This window comes from Ambystoma mexicanum, chromosome 1p (genome assembly GCF_040938575.1).
Source record: "Ambystoma mexicanum isolate Mex_15411 chromosome 1p, UKY_AmexF1_1, whole genome shotgun sequence".
Lineage (NCBI taxonomy): Eukaryota > Metazoa > Chordata > Amphibia > Caudata > Ambystomatidae > Ambystoma > Ambystoma mexicanum.
Genome location: NC_090921.1, coordinates 734,941,998 through 734,965,775, shown reverse-complemented (window position 1 = coordinate 734,965,775; position 23,778 = coordinate 734,941,998). Strand labels below are relative to the sequence as shown.

Below are 23,778 nucleotides of genomic sequence, written 5' to 3'. Positions count from 1 at the left end.
TTTATGTGGTCTTGTGGCTAAATCTCATTTACGGATTATGCGACCTGGGTTCGGTTGCTGGCGGTGGTCAGTTGAGTTAACTTTTTTGAAATTACAATTCCTTAAACACACTGGGGAGGAGGGGGGTGGCGTCCACTCTTACAAAGAAGTGTGTAGATGCCGTCCACCCGCGTGGTCCCTAAACTTGAACCCTGCATACCAGAGACAACATATGAGCCACTGATAGAAACTCGCATTAAAAATAAAACATACACAAATAAAAGATTGCACATGAAATCTTGTGTAATACAAGAGTTTTTTCATTGTTTTCTTTTTAAATACAAATGTTTATATGTATCAGTAGCAGCCCTCCTGTTCACTGAGTATCTATGCCCAGAAAAAAACACTTAGATACACGTTCCATAAATATTAAACCATGAAAATACATAATTGAGCGAGATTATTTAAGCGTCTCTCTGGAAAGAAAATACTATTTAGTTTGCAGAGCCATCACAAAACGACATATCTAATATAGACAGTTCTTAGGATAGATTGACCTGTGGGGAAACAACAATCTCCTAGCACTGGAATGCCAGGTAAGGCAAAAACCTCCAGGTCACATAGCCAAGTCTTTGGTGTCATGCCCTTTGAACACAGCTTAGAAAAATACCACTAAACTGTTTAGGGAGACACCACAGACCGAATACATAAAATGTTGAAACCCAGTTCACATTGAGCTCACTTTTGTTAGTATTCATTTTAAAATTCAGCAGCATCATTGCAGACAATACATGGAACACATTACAGATGTAGTAGAGCAAAGCTACAAAGATGCAGGATATATGGCACCTGTAAGACTAGCAATGAAACTAGGAGCTTGTATGGCTGCAGAAAAAACCTTTACTGGAAACCAAGGCACCAAAGAGGAGGTTTCATCTTTTGCCAAAACACATACCAATCCCTAAATGCAACTTCAGACTTCCATGAAGACCTCCCACAGTCCTCAACAGACTATAGTGCACACCTGCATTAGAGATTCCTAAATGAGTGCTTAGACTGCAATACACAACCATATGGTAAACCCCCCAATCTTTGCAAATGCTTCGGTGCTACAGTACACCTCTGTATTAGGGATCCATAACCACAGAGATCCAGTGCACATGTACTAAAGAGCTTCAGAAAGGACGTACTTCAAGACCCAATGCACAAGCTGTGAGCTTAAGTACACACCTGAACTGGAGTGTGGGGAACTGTAGCCTACCCTACAATACTCAGTCAAGCCTCAACATGATGGAGGATGTAAATGCAGTACACAACCACACAGGAGGCCCTGGGACTAAAACAGTCTATACTACACCCTCTACATGGGGAAGATGAATTGATACAGTGGTCCAAACCAGTATACTCATGTGCCTTCACCTACAATAAAACGTGAATGCTATGAACTACATCTGTACCCTGCCAAGAGAACTAATGCAATGGACGCAGAATATAGTAACACACTTCAGATCCAGGAATCTAAATATAGGCTGAAGCAAGAGCAACGAAACCAGCCCACACACTGAAGCACTCCCCTGCAAACCCAATGCAGTCTGCAAACTGTAATTAACACCTCCACTGGAGGCGGTGCAACAGATGAAGGGGGTCGCAAATTGCAGGGCGAGGTGAAAAGACTGTAAAACACCCCCTTTGGAAATGATGCATGGATTGCAAATAACATTATATAATCTGTGCCAGAGAGTGCTGATGGGCATGTGCAGACTACAGTACACCACTCCCCTGGAGACGAGGATCCAAGCACATTACAATGAAGAACCGATTGCAGTACATGTCTGTGCAGAAGACAAAAACTGCTTTACAGGAACCAGTTTACAGTACATTGCTATTTCAGAAACCTTTTGGTTGCTGTCAGTACTTGTCCATATATCCATATATGCAGCGTGAGAAATCAAGCAGATCAATCTTTATAACCAGTAACTGTGACAGAGGAACAGAGAAAGAAGGTGTTGCCAGAATTTCAGACACTTTTAGGGAATGCCAATTTCCTCGATGTTCATAGACAAAAGAAAAAGGCATCGGCCATTAATCTATGATTTTGCTAATCTTGCATTCTAGAAGCTTTGTATTTCTAGAATCACTGTTAAAAAATGCAACTTGCGAAAAAGCGCAAATGAAACACTCAGCGCTTTTCCGGCACAACGTGTCCAGTCTATCAACGCTCTCATGGTTATGATCTTAAGATGTCTGAATCCTCAGACCCTCATAAAAGGGGAATAAAGCAGCACCATCGTCCACCAGCTTATTGTCAAAATGAGGCTATTTCAAGAATACTAACGGAAAAGATTCTGTAGGCCAATTTTGGTCCAGGTGCCTAGCAAACCCATAGTGCGCAGCACTTAAAGCAACTGGAAATAGCACGCGCATCACAATTGAACGTGTTTATGATGCTGTACACTAGAAGCGACATGAACCTTGAGCCCAAAAAACTCAAGTACAGCCAATGGGAATCGTAGGTAATGTTCCAAAACGTGGGTGCTAGCAGAGCATCTTGCAGCAGAGGGGAAACCGCTGCCAGTAGAGCACATGAGGTTTGGTCCAGGTCTCTGAAGTAGTTGAAGTGGGAATAACATTGGTGAATTTGGCGACAGTCTCAGATCTCAATGAAGTCAGATGATATTTAAACCAGTGTGAGGCAAACTTTGCATGCTAGTCCTAAAAAAAAAGGCAATAAAAATAAAATTGTGCTTAAAAGCGCTTGATAAATCATTGCCTGGTGCCAGCGCTGACCACTGGGAAAAGTCTAAAATCTCCTATACCTGGAAGACTTTCCAAATCTCTGGTACATCAAGTGCTAGAAACATCAGTCATAGTCTCAACAGGTTGAAGAAAAATGTCAGTTTTTAGAATAAACAAGGCCAATCTGGACCAAGATGCACTCTGAGATCTGCGGTGCTCCTAAAACAAGTGAGTAAGAACCAACGCCAAAAACCAAAAAGGCTCTTGGCAATGGATAGCTACAAAGCATTTAAAAATATTCTTTACCTAGAGAATATCATCAAAAATACTAATTAAAAAAAAAACTGTCTCCCTTGGTTATTGTAGCTGTCTGAACACCCAGAGTTTGGCATTCTTCAGGTGTAATTTTTTTTCAAGCTTTGTTTTGGGTGGTTTTCTTTCGAGCATACAATGCTGCATTTCTCTTAAACATAACATCTTTTCTGCGAATTCCTGCCACAAACGTGCGGCTATGGCTCCTGCTCCTGTGCTCACACCGGCTTAGCAAAAGAAGGGGCAGCAAAAATACTCTTGCCTTGGGCCCCCGATGCAGGGAGAACTTTCACTCCGACGTGCTGCTTCTTCGTAAAACATTCACAGTTCGCTTTGAACACTCCTCTTCATTCCAGGTTCCTAGATTTTTACGAATACATAATAGGAGTCCATCAACTGAGATGAAATATCAGGCGACACTGTAGACCACAGAGGCAGGACTTCACACCGTAGCTGTTCCCATCCATTCACTGAGAAGACAAAAAAAAAAAAAAAAAAAAAACAACAGTACTTGAGTGCTTTGCCATTTTTTTTTTGTTTTTTTTATATAGGGCAAACCTATGTCCAGGAAGCACTTCCAATCCTAATTTTCCATAATGTACATCTTCATTAATTTTGTTAATCGTGCACATCACGAACATTTGTTAAAATTGAGAAATCGCGCTGATTAAATAAAACTAAACTTTCCATGTCCGATATCCAAAAATTAAGGAATGGTAAGGCCAAACTATTCTAACAAACATTGGTAAAGACAACAGTTTAGGCTTTTGTGTAGGCATGGGATAGACACTTGCCAGGCAATGCAATAAAAGTAAAAGACGGTAATAGATGGTAATAGCAGGCAAATGGTGCAAGTATCTGGGCATATGATGGCAATCCGTGGCAAGGGCCTATAAAAAGATACAAAACGGCTGACTTGGTTGGCTATTGGCTTGCATTGAATTACAGAAAAAAAAGAAAACGGGATCGATGCGAGGAAACAATGGGCTGAAGGCACAGTTGGTTAAGACATTTATATTAGACCAGAAGTGGAATTAAAGCTCCAATTAAGTCTTTGCCTTTCAGAAGATGTCATCCCAAAAAATCCACAGTTTCATTATGCTACTGCATGGCAGATCTAGTACAAAGAGTCCAGGAGGGTGGTTAGGTCGATTTTCCTTTTTAAGTGAAAGTCTCCCCACATTGTGAGTCGTCTCCCCCACCCCCAGCCGTTTTTTGCTGGGCCATTGGATTTTTGGACTGATTCTCCTGAGAGGGAATTATTTTTTCTACACTTTCATTCTAGTATTCTAACCACGGGAACCCATTTTACCCCTTTTGATACTTTTTTTAATGGAGTTATGCTTTCCTCCAACTTTTCTGGCACTTACCTTTTTTTTTACTGCGCATTTAGTTTAAATTACAAAATCTTATAGCACATTTCTGCATATCAATAGTTAAAAAAAGAAAAAAGCTTGAATCATACACGCCTTAAAGCTTAAAATGTAAACAAAAGAAAAATTCTACAAAACAGTTACACAGTTTCATCCATAAAGAAACACAGTATCTAATATCATTGAGACCAGTACATTAAAATGCATCAATAAAAGAAATCCGTTAGCAATATATTCATTGTCATGGCTCAATTACCTTTGTCGTAAGATTCCAAATTGCAAGAATTGCGGCGTTAACCACAACAGATTGAGCCCCCAGCAATGTGGACCAGAATTGATCACCACCTACATTCTCTATACAACTCACAAAGCCCCTGTTAACCTTTCGCTTTCATGGCCGTACAAGACGTAAGCACATGCCGACAAGTCTCCACCTCTGCATGGCAGTGTCTACAGAAAACATCTTGCGATTCGGTATTGCCACAATCCAATGTATTCCTTGGTCTTACCTTGGTATTCCTTGGTACTTACCTTTTATTATTGCAGCACACAGCACTTTCTGTGCAGTGTTGCTGGAAGCTCCTTGAGGTTCCTTTTTATTTTTTACCTGTGTTAATACATGTTACCAGGGCAGGGAGGACACCTTGTCGCACCCGTGTTTTATTTTGTGAGATCAGTACACCCCACCTTAAATGGAGTGCTGAGGGGGAACATCGTCTCCCTTTTCCAGTAACCTTTAGTTATTGTTCCAACTTCACCTGACAGGCTGGTGGCAGGGTACCTTTTATCATTAATTTTAGTGGACTTTTGGTCAAAGGGTAACTCTGCAGCTGCAATAAGGGGCAAAAGGGTCATCATTTGCCTGGCATACTTTTTTAAGCCCTGTTCTTGATGACTTGTTCTTTCTTGGGCCTTCTTCTATCTGCCTTGGTGGGGGAGGTATTCATGAGTCTTATCTTTATGCTCTGTGTTCTTTGTGCCTCACTACTGCCCTCTTCACTCCAAGACTAAGCCTGGGTGCTCAGCCATTGCGATCAAACCTTTGGGTAGTTCAGGCTAAAGCTAAAGGGTGTAACCCTTTTCACCAAGGGCGTGTTTTCTAAAGTCTTGTCCCAGACAGGACTTTACCAAAAAAAAAAACGAACAGTGCGCTTGGACTTGCTTCCAGCTAGGATTTTGGATAAGAGGATTTCTCTAGTCATTCCTGCAGATCAACGATGAAACCAAGAAACTCTTGAAGACGTTCAGCCTGCTGAAGATCGAAGAAGACTCCTGAACTGACGCAGCTTCTGTGTCTTACCCAGTGAAGGCCTGCAATAGCCAATGCGGCTGGTGATCAAAGATCCTACCAACGGCTGCAAATGACTGGGAGAGAAAGGGGAGTACTTTCCTGAGTACTGTGAGGAGAAAGTGTCCTGCTTTGCACACTGCACTCACCTGGAGTGGATGGCCAGAATGAAGAAGTCCACGTAGCAGAACCAGAAGGGGAACCCACCACCAGGACTTCTGTCTTGTCGTCGTTCAGTTTAAGCCAGTTCGCATTCATCCACTCCCCCACCGCTGACACTCTCACAGCCCAGAGGTCACCCCAGCCTGGTCCATATCTAATCGAACCAGAATCTGGGTGTCATCAGCATAGGAGTAACATAAGAAGCCATGGGAGCGGATAAGGCGAACCAGCGGCTGAACATAGATATTAAAGAGCATACAGAAAAGGGCAGAGCCTTGAGGGACACCACAAGAATGTGCACAAAGACAAGCGAAAAAAAGGAAAGGGATAGGTTCTGACTGTTAGAAATTAGGTGAACCAGGCCAGGATGTGCTCAGCAAGGCCAGCCGACGATAACCGGGACAACAGGATGGAGTGGCCGACAATGTCGAAGGTCGCAAACAGATCTAAAGGTAGCAAGGCCCCCCCCCCCACCCTGGTCAACTAGCATGGTCAGATCATCGACCATGGACACCAGGACACACTCCGTACCACGTCCTAGTCGAAACCCAGATTAAAGAGTCAAAGAATTTAGAATTTTCCAAAAAATCTGACAGAAGGGGAACAATTGTTAGGCAGAATTGCATGCAGTACCCTCTGGGACCACCACATACAATTAGGACTACAGGTATAAGCAAAACCAACCTTTGGTATAAGTCTGTACTACACAGATTTTGGTAGCGAGCTGAGCAGCCAGGCTGATCTCAAGAGGGAATGTGAGCAGTAAAAGAAGTTACAGAGGTCTTACAATCACAGTAGTTCAGGTAGAGACTTGCACTCAAAGTTTCTTGGTAAAACACTTACTAATTTATTACACAATCATTTAGAAAACATTCACTAGAAGGAGGCAACTTATATCATACACAAATATACTTCAGTTCCAAACCAATACGTTTGAGTAAATAAGGCTCCCCTGAAATAGGAGCAAAACAGCACTTCAATTACTTTTAATGGGAGGAAATAGGCACAAGATAATAAAATAGACCCCACATACTTTCTTAGGCAGTTCAAATAGTTTCACTTCACTAGAGTACTCGATTCAGTTCAATAGGCCTAGGCCAAAGTCAATGGGCTAGTGTCTTGGAAGCCGCTGAATTGAAGTTTGTCCTTAGCTGCTGCTGACCGTCCCATTGCAGTGTAGGTGTCCCCAGAAGTCCTCCCTCTTGTCCCCACCACTGAGGCCCAGGAACAACAGGATCTCCAGAACTGCACAGGAACAGGAGCCAGCTGGAACCATTTCTTCTAACCAAAGGTACTGTAAACCAAGGGGACTTACCTCTTGTTGTGTAGCCTTACTTGTTCTCAGTTGAGACGTGTTTTGGTTGCTCCTGTAGAGTTGCTTGCATCGTCTATCCCTCACAAGCCTCCGAGCTTGTGGCCCTACATTGATTCTATTTTTTCTACAAAGACTTCTAACTCATTGTGCAAGACTCTTACCTGCAGGAAGTGCTTCAGCTCACCTAGACTTTTGCCCAATTGACATTGGCTGGCCTGGCTCTCTGAATGACTCTCCTCTGCTTGTGCCTTACCCACCCTCCAGGAAAGGGTTAACTTACTTTGCATTGGGGGGCTCAAAAGTACTTACCTGCTTCTGAATATGTGTGATCTCTTGTCTTATTCTGAAACCTCTTCTTTAACACCCATCTCAGTATTGCTCTAAATGTACCAGTAATATATTAATGTCCACAGTGTCCCAACTATTTATGTCACCTGAAGGTGTAGGAAGTGTGTGTCTGCCAACCCAAATGGGTACTTGCTGATTTAGAGAAACTAAGAGTGTGTATTTTGAAGTATATTTGTGTGTTACTATATTGCCCCTTCTGAAGAAAGCTTACTCAAACTGACTTCAATTAATAATTGTTTAATCAAGAAACCTTGAGTATAAGTGTTTATTTGGATACTTGTCACTGTGAATCTCTAACTCCCCTGCTTCTTACATTGACCCCTCTTGAGATAAGCCTGGCTGTTCAGCCACAATACCAACCTGTGTAGTACAGACTTATACCAAAGGTTGGGTTCCTATTGCCAGGAGGGCAAGGTGGCTGTAGTGCACCCAAAGGGTACTGCACCAAATCCTGCCTAACACCAGAGGTACTGTTTAGGCTTGGGGTACTTACTGTCACACTCACCTGGGTCTCTGCAGGAGCGATGAAGCCTTCCAGACCCCTTTCCATACTTTCCCGAGATTAGCAGAGTTGTACTACAGGTACCTGTCAAAGAGAGGGGTGAGATGCTTAGTCTACCCGGATTTGGACCCAGAACCCTCTTTCTCCCTCCTCCCCTTGTGTGTACTCTGATGGTGAAGTGTAGGAGTATGGGTCAGCTTTGGGATTAATTGGGCAAACTCTTCATCCTGAACTAGGCAGGGGCGCTGTGTCTCTGGGACGCTCGGATCGGTACTTTGTTAGACCCAGGGTAAGTCTCTGTTCTGCCACTCACTGTGCTTCTCCACCCAGCGATGATATAGCAGATAAGTTCGGATTCCAGTTGCTTCACTGGTGCAGGTAAGTTCGGATTCCAGTTGCTTCACTGAATCTGGTGCATTTGCAGGTAAATTCTGGTTATTCCATGTGTTCGCTGCGAACTCTTAAGCGCGGCGAGTTCTGCGCGTGAGAAGGAAATTGCGGATACTAATTCTAATCCTGTTCTTTCTCCACAGGGTGTTTTCAGAAGTGTTCACTGAGAGAAGACGTGCGCGAGAACTCAGAATGGTGCTCTGAAGTTTCCAGGAAGATCGAGTAAGTGATGTTGCAGATTGCGTGCGCGCTTGCAGGAAGGAGCTGGGTTTAAGCGCGAGCGCTTACAGATACAGACTTTCTTGTGTTTCCTTTTTTCCCCCCAGATGCTGAGTTCAGGGCCGTGCGCGCAGAGGAATCCGGGGAGGATGCCAAGGTAGGTGAAGTTCGAGGATCGCAGTGAGCGTGTTGCTTGAAGCCACAGATGCAACATGAAGCACAGGTCTGCCTTTGGGCGTGGCTTATACAGCCAACCACATCCAGAGGCTAGAGCGTGCTACTGGATTCATAGGAAGGCTGCCAGGGGCCATCTTGGGTGTACAGGAAATGTGGCTGAACCAATCAGATTCCTCCAAGGTGACCGGGGCCAACAGTAATGTGTACCCGATTGTGAGAGGGTGGAAAAGGAGTGCTGGATGCCTGCAAGGCGTGTTTAGTCTGCCAGGCTCTGACCCATCTTGCCCCTGCCTGCTCTCCAGTATATGTGACACTTAAATCATTGTCTTTTAGCTGTGTTCTTCTCAGTTGGGAATTGCATTGGCTTGCCTTTTAGAGTTGACCCGATAAATGATTTTCTACAAACTCTCTAACTTTGCCCAAGACTTTTGATCTAAGAAGTGCAACAGATCCATAGACTGTGTTCCAATTGACTTTGATACGGTTTGTCCCTCCTAGATGGTAGCTTAGCGTATACGGTTACTGCTGGGAAAGGCTTACCTAAATTTCATTGGAAGATTTAGTTGTCCTAACATATATTGAGTAACTGTTCAACCTTTTTCCTTCCCTAACCTTTCCTTTCGGCAACCCCAGAATCTGCAAAGTTTAAATAGTGTATAAATAAATGCCATTACTGTCCTTGTGATTGAAGTCACCTCAGGGTGTAGGAATTGTGTAAGAAGCAAATCCAAAGATTATCCACTAACTTGTGTTGATTGTGAAAAGTAATTTTAAAGTATATTTACATTGTTATACGAATTGCCTTTTTAAAGAAGAATTATTTAAAAATGGATGTTAAATAAATAACTATTTATAACAGAAACCCTGAGTGTAAGTGTTACTTGGCTACTTGTATTTACGGATTTCATTTTTACAGCTCTACAGCTCACATTTACCCCTCTTGCGATAGGCCTGGCTGCTCAGTCATACTACCAACTTGTGTAGTACAGACCTATAAGAAAAGGTGGGTTACCTAATACCAAGCAGCTAAGTGTTGTGTAGTCTCACACAGTGTGACTGCATCAATTCTTACCTAACAATATGACATCAATGATTACTTAACTAATGGCAGACACAAGATCTCCAAGTATTTGCCCATATTTAGGAACTGGATTGAGGTATGCCGTATGTAGGAGACGCTGGGACTACAAATGGGGTTATGAAAGAAAACACAATTTGCAGTCAATAATAAAGTAATCAAAAAAGACCCCGGTCTGTTGCACGCTTGAGGGACTAGTAGTTACCTTCTCCTTTGGGAGAACAAAGGAAATGGTGTCACCTCTGTTTCGTTGCGCAACCCAACCACAAGCTAAGGCAGATGCGCCGTTGTTGGGGGGTCAAAACACGTGTCGGCAGTTCTGTTTCATACTTCATCATAAACCTTTTCACAAAGCACTTAGGATGATGACATTAATGTTCAGCTTGATTTGGATCATTGTTTCTTAGTTCTGACATAGATCTGGTATAATTGCATCTGCCTTAGCTTATGTTTGGGTTGCGCAACAAAACAGAGCAGACACCATTTCCTTTGCCCATATTTAGATCACCCTTCTGTTTCTACAAATGTGATATTAGCATTTCAGAATAGTTCATAACAAGGAGTACATTGTTTAAAACCGTAAACCACTACAAATGCATTGTATCACTACTTGTGAAGCTTTCCCTTGTAGTACGTTGGTAAAAGATGTCTGAATTATAAATAGCACACTGCTTAGAATGTTCTTGTTTGTGTGTAAGATAGATCTTAGACAGGCTGACTATAATATGTATATAGATTTACAGAAAAAATGAGTGTAAATAAATAGAAAGCAACATGTTGAACTACAATTGTTTACGTTCTAAAATAAACATGCAAATACTCAATTCTTTTAGCATAAGAGAAATGTACACGTATCATTTTCTTAATATATGAGAAGTGCTTTTATTGTGGAGATTTATCATTATTGTGCTTCATCCCCTCTCCTAGTGAGACCCATAGCACTTTTTTGCTGGACTTCTGGACCTTTTTCTTTTAATTCTGAATGAGTGGAGCCTTTTTCCACCCATTAATTCTTGTGTGCTCTGTCTTTTGGGACGCTATTATTTGTATTCTACCTGTACTATGGAGTCTGCCTGCTTCATAGCTCTTAAAGGCATCTGTGTGTTACTACTGCAGCACACAACTCCTTGTGGGCACAGTGTTGCTGGGGACCCTTAGTCCCCCTTTAAGATTCTTTTTCTATATATTTATTTTTACAGTACATAGTGTTTCAGTGTTTCTTTGGACCATTTGTATTACAATTTAATTTGTACTGATTCTACAGCCCTCGCACCCTCCTAAAATGAGCCTGGCTGCTCTGTCTACGCTACCAACAAACTCGGGTGGTACAGCCTTATACTAAGAGCGGAGTCTTGTATTGCCCAAGTTAAATGGTTTTACTAAACCCTTAGTTGGACTTCATAAAAACTGTCCCAACACCTCATCTCCCCAAAGATTTGATGAGTTTGTATGATATGAAAATCTATATTCTTGAATGGCTGAGTACATTTGAGGTCACATGCAAAGTACAAGGTATTTGTGAATGTGAGTTTTTCCATGGGTAATCTCAAGGCTCCCCCAGAATGGCTGTGATTTTGTGATGGAGTTGAATGATGTTGATAGACAAGATTACCAGTTGGTAAAAACTGCTCTCATAGCCAGGTTTAGGAAGACTCCTTCCCAATACCTAAAAAGGTTTAGGGACAAGAAGAGGGATGGTAACGTGTGGGCCCACTTGGGTGTGTGAAAGCCTGAAAAACAGATGAGTGTATTAAGGGCTACAAGGTGAGCTCTTATGAAGGCATGCAGTGTCTCTTCATGCTGTAAAGTATTTTTTATGCCTCTTCCTCAGAGCTGTGACAGCACCTTGCTGACTCTAAAGAACTGGACCCCAAGAAGCTAGCAGTGACTGCTGACTTGTGGGTGACCAATAGGGCTACTCACAAGAAAGAAGAGGGGAAAAAGCACAAAAAGGGATGAGCAGGATCATTAAAAAAAAATAATGAACACCAAAAGAGGTCCACAAACATAACAAGGGTAAATATACCCCGAAACAACCTTGTAGGGCTAGTGAAACCTCTGAGCCCAAACCAGAGGGAGGTTATCAGAAACCACCATTCCAAAAGACATTTGGGAAATGTGGGTTTGTGGGTCTGGTGGCCATGTGAAAGGAGATACCACATGTAAGGGTAAACTAGTATTCACACATGATGTGGATATTCCAATGACAGGGGTTAGCTTTCACCCTCAAGCTGAAGAACCCATTGGTGTTCAGGCTAGAGTGTCTTTAGTATCTCTGCGACTATAGGAAAAACAGAACACTGGGGTCTATAATTCCATTCCTGATAATACTATGGAGTATTATAAAGACGGTACTTTTAAATGGCCAGAACACCCCTGCCATTAGCCACTGAGGCCAGTATAATTGTGGTAGATGAAAGTTTCTATCAACCTGAGGAATTTGATAAGGCTCCTAAAAGGCTTACCAAGTGAGCAGGAAGCCCCGTCCAAATGTGCCCAGTATCACCAGCTATTAAGTGCAATGAGAGGACAATATTCCTGTAAGTATTCCGCCCGAAGTACCACGAAGGGTACTGTTGGGCAATTATTTGAAGACCTTGGGAGTAGTCTCCAGCACATCAAAACTCCCACCCTCCTCCCACCCCCAAGAAGAGAAGGGAGTTGACAAGGAAAGCCAGATAGGCAACCTTAAAGGATCTTCTAACTGAGACCAAGGGGAAACCCAGAGTCTTCAAATGAAAGAAGGGCCCCAAGACCAAAACCTCTGCAGGGAAAAAGGTTCCTGAAAAAAAACCAAGGTCACCCCTGTGACCCCACCACCAGCTGAGGCTGAGTTGGTGCAAGAATAATATCTGAAGAGCCTTCTACTGATGAGTCAGTCTAGAAGATATGGATCCAAGAGACCACATCCTGAGCTGCAGACTTTGCTGGCAGAAGGCGGGCCCTCAAGGACAGACTTCAGTAGGGGACAAAGAGGATCCCTCTCCAGAAGGACTGCATAAGCAGGCCACTTCCCAGAGTGAAAGGCAAGACCGTGGGAAGCACAGGCTATACTGGAAAGATGGACTTCTATACAGTGAGCGTATGGAGTCTATTCCAGCAGACCTGAGAAGAATGGTGTTTCCAGAGGAAGTAAAACCCAAATTCCTACAGTTAGCACATGATGTCCCCCTGGCTGGTCACTTAAACTCTAAGAGGACCAGGGAGAGGATTTTGCTATACTTCGATTGGCCCAAGATGTGTACAGGCATAGAACACCACTGTAGGAGTTGTCATACCTGCCAGTTATCTGGTAAGAGTGGAGCCAAGAATGTGGCACCCTTAGTGCCTCTCCCAGTTGTGGCAGTTTCTTTTGAGAGGGTGGGGCTTGACATTGTTGGTCCCCTAGACCCTCCAACATCGTCAGGCAGCCAGTTTATATTGGTTGTGGTGGACCATGCCACCAGGTACCCTGAACCAATTCCAATGAGAACTGTTACTGCTTAGGCAGTGGCTAAGGCCCTACTTGGTATTTCTTAAGAAGGTTGTATCCAACAGGGAGGGGGGGAGGGGTCACATTTTATGTCCCAATACATGCAGGCCATGTGGAAAACCTTTGGGGTCACCTACAAGCTCTCAACTGCCTACCACCCTCAGACAAATGGGTTGGGAGAGAGGTGTATTAGAACAATGAAGAGCATGATTGGAGCTTTGGAAGAACCACTTCGAAGAAAGAGGTACCTTCTTCTGCCATGCCATCTATTTGCCTACATAGAAGTTCCTCAAGCTGGAGTGGGCTTTAGGCCCTTTGAGTTACTTTATGGTCATCCAGTCAGAGACCCTTTGGCCCTGATTGAGGAGGGTCTGGAGAATGCTCCATCCCTCAAGCCAGTACAGATTACGGACTATGTGCTTGGTCTCAGGCTGAGGATGTCACCTATGATGACAGGCTACTAAGAATTTGAAAGCTGGTCAAGCTCTGGCACAACCAGAAGGCAAACATGGTGGAGTTTATTCCAGAACAACAAGTTCTCATCATGGTCCCAGTAAGACAGAGGGTCTTACAAGACAAATGGGCAGGACCCTTCAAAGTTGTGGGAAAACTCAGAGGTCAATTATTTGGTAGACTTGAGCAACCCCAAGGAGGCCCCGAGGGTCTTTCATGCTAACTGCCTGAAGGCTTATGTTTCCAGACCAGAGATAGGAGCTTTGCTCTTAGCCTCTGATCAAGAATAAGAGTAGAGTGAGCCTCTCCCAGATCTTCTAAGAGGACGTCCTTCAGATGGGTCAGTAGAAGGTGCAAAACTCTAATCTGACAATGCAGCAGGAGGAGTACAACAAAGCTTTGACTCATTTTTCCCCCTTGTTCTCACTTACAGCAGGCTTGTCCTCTTTTTTACTTCGGCAGGGGGCGGGATTATCTTTCCCTCCTGCCACACACCGGCATATATGTGCCATACGCACGACCAGCGCAGCAGACGGGCGCAGCAGGCACACCGCCAGCATGCCAAAGGTGCGCTTAAGGCAAGCCCGACTGTGCCCGTCTGTGGAAGCTCGAGGAATCTGTTACTCTAGGACAGATTTAACTGCTCTTGGACCGGCCAGGACTTTATTCCCACCAGGGTGGATTAGTAGCCTCTCGGAGCCTAAAACAGCTCCATCTCAATCTCCATTGGGAGAACCGCCTAATTCTAATGATTTCACATTATTGCTTCAGAATTGCTCTCTGCTCATGATGACCAAATACGATCCCTGCTGGAAGTTCGCCGTCCAACCTTACTATGCCGGACTGAGACTTGGTTACAGGCTAGCTCTGCCCCTTCACTTATACAGGCCGTTCCTCCCGACTACTGTATTATGCATGCTGTCCGCCAGGCATCCCACCATGGTGGCGGCATTGCAGTTATTTTTAGGGCCAAATTCACTATAACTCATCTGAACTGTCCCTATGATATTCCTACGGAGGCTCTTCTTTTTAGATGCGTTATCTCATCTACTACTACCTGCCACTTCTTAGTCATATCTCCCTCCTGGCTCCCAAAGTATTTTTCTTGACCGCTTCCCTGACTTATTAGCCAATTTGCAACTACAATATACTCACCTGGTGGTTCTGGGTGAATTGAATATTAAATGTAACCTTCCCAGACCCCCCCAGCTGTCAATTTATTTGCTGATAGTCTGTCAGACCTTGACCTCTACCAGCATGTGAAAAGTCCTACTCATAAATTAGGCAACATGTTAGATTTGATCTTCGTTAAAGAATCCCTACTGACTATTCAGTCAGTTGAACCCATACTATGGTCTGATCATTTCTTGGTTTCCTGCAACTGTGACGCTGTGGGCAAACCACCCTTGATTTCAATGTGTAAAACCTAGCAACGCTCATGGTGCACCGCTGATACACAAAGCATGGTCACCTCAATCCGTGCCAAGTACAGCACTGCTACAGTGACCTCATTGTCCCTCCTTTCTCAAGCCTTCTCAGAGGCCGCCAATCTGGCAGCTCCTCTTTGTCTGGTTCAACCCCAGAGGCTGCCTTCAGAGCCATGGTTTACTGAGCATTTGAAGGACGCCCGGCTCAAACTGATACAGGCCGAACGAAAAAATGGCAGCTAGCATATGACCCAACTCAAAAAACACACTACAAAGCCTGCTACGTAGGTTATTCAGCTGCCATCAAAGCAGCAAAAATATTACACCATACCACTAAAATTGAGTCTGCACTATGTCAGCCCAGGGCCCTTTTCTCAGCTGTTAAGGCTCTTTCCTCTTCTGAGAAATTGACCCCTAAGGTTATTCCTACCCAAGAGCTACGTGATGCCCTGTCACAATACTTAATTGGCAAGATTGATACTATTAAACAAAACATTGCGATGTCCATCACAGCAGTTCGACCCGCTGTTAACAACTCTACTTGTCCTATGACACCCTCTTATCCTACCACGAAAACTTGGTCTACTTTAAGGTTTAATGAAGATACAGTTCTGGCGGTTATTCAAAAAATTAAATCATGCTCTCCGTCTGATGCCATTCCACTTTCAGTCATGAAAGAGATCTCTCCAGACCTTCTTAAGATTAGAGGCCATTAATGACTCATGTCAGTCTGGGCTGGTTCCGCAGGAATTGAAAGCAGCTAGGGTCATCCCCCTTCTTAATAAGCTCTCCCTGGACCCTACTGTTCTCTCCAATTTCTGTCCCATCTCTCTTCTCCCCTTTCTATCTAAACTTCTTGAATCACTGATGTCCCCACTGCTCTCCACTTTTCTTGAATCTGCCCATCTTTTAGACCCTGCTCAGTCTGGTATTCGACCTGGGCAGGGTCTAGAAGTACTGGTCGCCGTCCAGGATGATATGGCCAGGCTGGACGACACAGGTGGAGTGGGTGCCCCGATTTTGTTAGATCTTTCAGCGGTATTTGACACGGTCGACCACTCCATTTTGCTGTCTCACCTTGCCCAGCTGGGCATATCGGGACAAGTACTGGCCTGGTTCACTTCATTCCAAGCAAGTTACTGCAGTATGTCAAGCCGGTCACTTTCAGCTTAAGATCCTAAGGAAGGCGTTACCCATGATTCCGGCCCCACTGTGTCCTCCAGTGGTGGCTGCCATGGTGCTATCACGGCTTGACTACTGCAGCTCTCTGTACCTGGCTCAACCCAAGGGTTTGATTCAGCGGTTGCAACGTTTGCAGAACTTAGCTTCTCGTGCTGCCACTGGCACAGCTTATGGTGTGCATATTTCTCCTGTGCTCCGAGCCCTTCATTGGCTCACGGTGGCCCAGCGGGTCGATTTCAAACCCTATGTATAGTTCATCGTGCCCTCCACAACCAAGGTGGTGAATACCTCCAAGCCAAGTTCACCAGTTATCTTCCCAGTCGTAGCCTGCGGTCCGTTTCGTCCAATCGCCTGGTGGTCCCGATCTTTAAACGGGTTTGGGTTGGGGGATGGGCTTTCTCCACTGCTGCTGCTATCCTATGGATCGACCTCCCGCTTGCTATTAAGAAAACTACTATCTAGCCTCTAGGAAGGCCATTAAAACTGATCTATTCTAGATATTGCTAAACGTTGTTTAACCACAGTCTCCCTCTCTTAGCGCCAAGATGCCTCTGGGCGACCGTGCGCTTTATAAGTAATATTATATTGACCTCTTGGGGCCAGTATGACATTGACACTGATGGTTTACCTGTTAAAAGCAGGCGATGCAGAATGTCGGATAATGTGATGAATCACATAAAAGAAGGTCAATAAGATGCTTGACCTTGGAACGATTGAACATTCCACAAATCCATGGGCTAGCCCAGCTGTGTTAGTATCAAAGGCAGAAACAAAGTGTCAGGTAAGATTTTCATAGCAATGATAAATCTTCCTGACCTGGGCCAACCCCACAACTTTTTGCTTTTACTGGTAGATTATTTTTCCTTATACCTCCGAGTGGGCACCCTTTTCCACTCACATAATCCTCAACTCTTTATGGATGTAATTTTTAAGACTCTCTGTAGTGTCTTTTAAAAGTTATTCTCCTTGACAACTTGTTGGCAATAAGTGCCTATTGTTGCTGGGTTGCCCTAGGGGCTCCCATTTTAACTTTCTCTGGCTAACCTTTTGAGAACTACCGTTCACAAGCGTAGAAAGGATCTTTGCATCCCTTTTACATTTTATTAGCCGAGACCAACACCCCCGACCCACACTTTATGTGGAGTGCTGGGGGAGATACAGAGTATCCCCCTTCTCATTTTAAATCTAACATGTATGTTAGAAGGACACACTTACCTATAATGGCTGGTGGCAGTGAACCTTTTTATTAATTCAGTGCACCTTTACCGTGGGCTGTCTGCAGTGTCTGAAGGCAGGAAGTGAGGGAGGTGTCCAAAACTCTGCAGCCCTTTGTCTTCCAGCTTGAGCGTGCGGTTCCAATTCAAACTGGGAGGCTGGCTATCCGAAGTTTGAATGTGGCAGGCTGTTTGATTGGCTGGGTTCCTGCAGAAAAGTCTGATCCTGGAAGCTGAACAGATAGTCGACCACTGGAACCAAAACCGAAGAGGAAAATGAGGAATTTGGGCTGAAACGATTCCCAGTGACCAGACAGCCTGCCGTGTAACCAGAGCCTGCTGTAGCCCTTCCATCCAATCGATCTGGGGACTCCGAAACAGACGAACCCGACCCAGAGCCTGGTAGGACCCACTAGACTCAAGAAGACCTGCATTTTGAGCCATCCCACGCCATGCTGCGACCTTGTGCGTCGGCAATAACAATACCCAGGGACCTCGAGCCATTGTGCAGTGCAGTCTTTCGAATTCCAAATCTCGCTGAAACCTTGTGGGCATCCTGCTGGATCTCCAGAGGCACGATTCCAGTCCAAAAAGTCCCCTCACCCGAGTGGTGGACCTTGCAAACGACGAGAATTCGACCACCGATATTCTGTCTTCTTCTGTGATCCTGAAAAAGGCACCAAATCCACAGAACCCCATCCAGCCACAAGGAAAACCTTGCCTAGAGCCTTCCCAGTGATTCTTGCTGCAAAAGTCCTTCCAGTGTCCTGCCTTCTGGATTAAGGCATTCAACGAGCAGGTTTTGGCTGCAGATCTTAAGTCCTCCTGCTGCAAAATCATCTTCTGTGTTGAGGTACTGTTCTGGTTTGGGTATTCACTTAAGTCTCTTGTGATTCCTGTGTAGTTCTGGGGTGTTTACTGTGATTGGGAGGTCTCTCGTACAGTTTGCACAGGCCCACTGTCGGAATCCTCCTAGGGTGCCTTTTGTGATGCCCCTGGACCCTCAACTAACTCTAAAGTAAGTACTTACTTGTTCTAACAGTCTTCTTTAGTAACTCTGACTTTTGCTACTTAAGAACCTATCCTGACCTGCCTGTTGGGCACTAGACTCTAGTGCCCCCCCTTCTGCCAATGAGAACACTCATGCTCCAAGAATACGTGAAAGACTTCTAAGGATTGGGCCTTTTTCCTAGAAAAGAGAAAACATGTTTAAAAGTTACTTACTTGCAAAAGTAGTTGGTTGGTAACTGAGTGAACAGTTACAATTGTAATTACTTAACTTAGAAATGTGCAGCCTTTCTGAAAAGTATAAGTAAGGTTATTTTACTTACCTTAGTAATGTTCTGCCATTCTGAAAGGTTTGTGCAAGATCTACTGTAGTAGGCCAGTTATTGACTAGAGAGCATGTTCAGGCTCTGTCCCTCTGCCTTCCTCAGAAGAAACACAATAGATAAGTAAGGACACATTTGAAACTGAACTTTACATTTTCCTGGAAATGCAGCTGGCACAAAGAATAGTTATTTTGCGCTAGACAAGTAGGGAAAAGGTAAGGCATTAGCTTGCACAACTAGTGTGCTTTAAAATAGAATAAATTAGGTGACAGGAAGGCGTGTACACAAGATAGTGACTTACTACACAAGTAGTGCAGAACATTGTAGGTAGATAAGGCTGCTGCTACCCATAGGTAGGGAAATAATGTGACAGGCATGCACCAGGAAATCAGTAGATAGCAAAGCAAATGTGTCCTGCTGAGGATAAAAATGGGACAAACCGTTGCCATTTTAAACTGCAGGAGCACAGCAGAGAATTTAGCTCTATAGCTTCAAGAGAGGGCCCCAAGCAACGAACGCTATTTGAAACAAATACATTTTAATTCAGGAAGATTCTGAAGTGGCTGGGCATTGCAGCCTCAAAGGAATGTCAAAAGCCGAGGAAACCAAGATTACATAACGGAACAAGATACCAGTATCTGGGCACCAAGTGCTCAACCATTAAGGTAAATCAGTTAAGACAACACAGCAGACTATTTGAAGTCCAAGGGACGAACGGAACAGACTAGGACGCATATGCGGCTAAAAAGACAAAATTGCTGCGACGAAATTGTAACATGGTGAAAGCAGCAGGACTCATAATAATAGTTATTCATAATGTGTCAAGAACAGAATGGCACGTTTATTGGTGCAAGACGGGAAGTGCCAGAACTTGGCAGTTGAGCAAGGACAAACTCTTTGAAACTCAGAGACATCATGGCAGAGATAACATGGGCGGTTTTATTTAATTAAGAACAAAGGCGATATGCATGTCCTCTCCTCCCATCTACATACGGAGAGTGTGACCACATGTTAACCGATACACATGTCCTTTTCACTGCAGAAGTAATTTAGAGCTTACCAATAATATTCAAGCAGAATGAGGTTGTACATTTGTATCGGATGTTTTATGGGTGGGACTTTAAAGAGTTACCCCAATCAGTAGGGTAAGACATATAGATACTATATGTAGTTTAGCAATTAGGACCAATGAGCAGTAGAGATAGGTTTTCGTAGCTCAGTGATTAGGACATCATCAGGATGACTCATTTGTATTATATAAACTGTTTTCTGTTAAAACGTAGAGAAGAATTTGAGAGAGCTTGGCTGTTGATCTTGTTTTCTCCCCAGCGTTCGCATACATCCAATAAAGCTGGGTTACCTTGCATTTGGCATACCGCCATCCACTCTGTGTTGTCTCTTTATTGGCAAATACCAGGTGGAGGGCTCAACTGTTTTTGGACCTCTGATTTTTAGGATCTTTCCTTAGAAACTGTTTCGCCATTCTAATAGAAAGTGGATGTAAGGTTATTTTACTCAGCTGTAAATTGGCCGGGCCTCTTTGCAAAGTAATGCTGTTGGCTTCACTAACTTTCTTTCTGAGAATAGGTGTATAAGATTCCTAACTGGGTCTTGCACACCCCGACTTGCCGTTAGTATGTCCAGAATAAGGCTGCATTCGGTTTGACCTACCTAGAATAACCTTGAGTCATTCATAAAGTGTAATACTGGGTTTGGTTTTCCCTGGTATGTTTTAGACAGACGTACAATCAGTCTGAGATTTATACCTGCCATTTAAGTTGCTGATCGCTCCTTTAAAAAGTGTATAGGTTTCACTTACCTTGAGTAGAATGGTTATCCTAAAATAAATTAGTTATTGCTTCCCTTAGCCTGTGAACTGAAAAGCCACTAATTGAATATTACATCAAAAGGGTTTACTTACCTCGAGTATAACTATTATCCCAAAAGGAGTTATAGGTTTTTACTGTTCCTAGAACAAGTGTGTCACTATTCCGCAAAGTATATTGTCCAGTTGATATTGCTATGTGATTTCTTGCTGAGCGTCACGGTACAACTAATAGGGTCTACTACCCTTATATTACTGAAAGTAATCTAAAAAGTAACTATTGCTTTTACTACACCCACCTCCCCCAAGAATAGGTGTGACCTATATTGAATGCGTTGGATAAGGTCTGACTTAACTAGAAATACCGTTAGTTTTCTAAATAACGCCTCTGCTTTGATCTGTGTACTTTAAAGCATAGTGTTGTGTTTTTATAATTGTGGTTATATATAATGTGATGTTACTTATTTCCCCCAAGATTTATTTGGGCCTACTTGTATTTAAATAAACCATTTATTTTTTTACAATACATAGTGTTTCAATGTTTCTTTGGACCATTTGTTTTACAATTTCTTTGTACCGATTCTATAGCCCTCTCCTCCCTCCTAAAATAAGCCTGGCTGCTCTGTCAACGCAACCATATACTCAAGTGGTACAGCCTTGTACTAAGAGTGGAGTTTTGTACTGTCTAAATTGAATGGTTTTACTAAGCCCTTAGTTGGACTTCAGACAAACTGCCCCAACATTGCTTCGTTTTGACATTTAGCTATCAGAGACGACCTTTGTCTATTTGTGAATTGTTAACCTTACATAAAGAGGAAGGTAGAACAAAATCATATTCAATTATACATAGACATTCAATTATACACAGATAACAGTGTAAAAGCATAAAAAATGTGTTCCAATATTCCTATAGAGACATTTCTAAACATTAACATACATTATAACTGTTCAATACATAATTAAAGTTCAACAATGAACCACATAATTGTGTCCTTAATTTGAATCACCCCTGCCATACCCAGCAGAGTTATAACCACAATTGTTACTGAGGTTTCCTGACGACATACTGCTCTATACCAAAATTCCCTCTTGTCCAACCAGAGGACATTGTGAACATAAGAAAACAACTTAATCCTGCCTTCGTAGTGCTATACATATATGTTCTCTTGACTGTATCTGGCCAATGGCCTTACATAAAGGACAGTCATTAACTACATTTACATTGTTCATTCGCACATTGAGAATTTCTCCTGTTTGGATCACGTTCAGCCGGAACCTAAGAAATTGGGACCTCCAATATGGGTTAGGGAATTTTATCAAATATTTTGGCAGTACACCTAAAAGTATATCCCTTTCACTCAAGGTCCTATGTAATATGTATGTTTTCAATTTAGCAATGGTATTAATCCAGTCTCAAATAATTTTCTTTTTGCCTTCATTTTATTGGAAAGCAATAATTCCATGTTATCAAAGGCTATCATAATAGATTTCACATAAGAGAAGAATCAATAGGACCGGGACTAAATTTGGTAATCGCATGTATTCCAAGGTCTACGAGTGGGGAAACTTCTGCCGATAATGACAGATTTTTAAACATTAACAAGATCTTCCAATAGTACCAACTCTTTAAGGATACCAGCCCAAGCTCACAACGCAAAGATGCTATCAGGACACAATTGGGAAAGCCTAAAGCTTTTTCAGAATTTTGTATTCTAAAGCATCCCATTCCAATTCTCTGACCAAGTAATTCACTTCTCAACCATAGATCAAAGATGGTACGACTGAGCTTGTAGTAAGGGATTAATGGCAAATCAGCAAAATCTGTTATTTAGCCATTTCATTTGAATTGCACTCCAATTTGCTTTAGTTCCCCAACATTTCACGAGTGCTTGCTTGGTAGGCCTAGACTTAATGAAAAGGACTAAATATGTAAGATACCTCCTTTGTGGTGTATGCCGATGCTTTATAAGCACCTCTTCGGGGGCTTGAGGGGGCACTCAAAAAGACGATATTTAGCAAATACAAATATTCTTTGTAGCGTGCCAAGCCTTGAGCGCATTCATAATGACTTACAAAGCAGATCTCGGTCTCCTGCGGTTGTCCGTCTTTTGGTTCATCACACTCTTCCGGCTGATCGAATATGTCCTCTGGCATTGCAGATACACTTAACAAGGAATTAAACAGGAGCTGGCTTGAAAATAATCTTTTAAGGGTACAATTCAGATATTTACTACTGGGACAAGCATAAAGTAGAGAGACCAACAACCTCCCCATTTACAAACCCAGGTAACAGATAATTTGCTATGCATTTGTGCGAAAATGTTTAACAGTTCCAAACAGTACGTTAACAGATTTTAAATGCATAAATGTAAATCATAGTACTCACCTATCAGGCTGGCTGACTGCAGAAGCTACATTTACCGGAAGTTCTGCATTTGCAGATTTATGCACGTCAACCCCTACTGACCTATGCAACAATCAAGAAAAAATAAATATGTGAACACTAAAGTGAGAACACCAAAAAGCCTTGAAGAGCTATGATGCTTTAAGATTAACGGAGTAGTCAACTGTCTTCGGGATAAGTACAAGACAAGTACCGTATTCGCAACGGTCATCTTACCAATTGGCAGAGTACTATAAAAGTGAAAACTTTCATAATATTATTTAGCCAAGAGTTAAAAACAGACATTACAATATTTTGTAAGGATATTGTTCACCAAGGTACCTCCAATCCCTGCCCAATAGAACTGCAACCGTTCAGTCCAAATTAGCCTGTTACTAATGCAGCATTTTTTGTGTGCCCAGAAAAGGTGCAACTCAAAGATTATCGTGCATTCAATTGCAAGTTTCAACCAACTTCTTGGAGTAATTGGAATATAAAAAGAACACTACTCTGCCCATTGTGAACCATCAATGGAAATTACATGCCGTTATGTGGAAATCTCATTTCTACAAGTAGCTGTTCAGGAGAATTTTCAGTTTCTGTGCCAATTCC

At 43.0% G+C, this 23,778-nt stretch overlaps 1 protein-coding gene across 2 annotated transcripts in view; it reads right to left on the bottom strand.

The window, feature by feature from the left end:
- Nucleotides 1–278: 278 nt before the first annotated feature.
- PIP5K1A (phosphatidylinositol-4-phosphate 5-kinase type 1 alpha) overlaps nt 279–23,778 on the bottom strand; it is a 750,147-nt gene continuing 726,647 nt past the window's right edge. Inside the window, exons 14-16 of one of the 2 annotated variants that reach the window (XM_069650241.1) lie at nt 23,170–23,250; nt 22,857–22,986; nt 279–3,497 (exon numbers count right to left, since the gene is read on the bottom strand). In XM_069650241.1, the coding sequence (XP_069506342.1) occupies nt 3,495–3,497; nt 22,857–22,986; nt 23,170–23,250 (214 nt within the window). In that variant the 3' untranslated portion in view covers nt 279–3,494. The remainder of the gene's footprint in view (nt 3,498–22,856; nt 22,987–23,169; nt 23,251–23,778) is intronic. The other variant, XM_069650243.1, reaches the window with a different exon arrangement.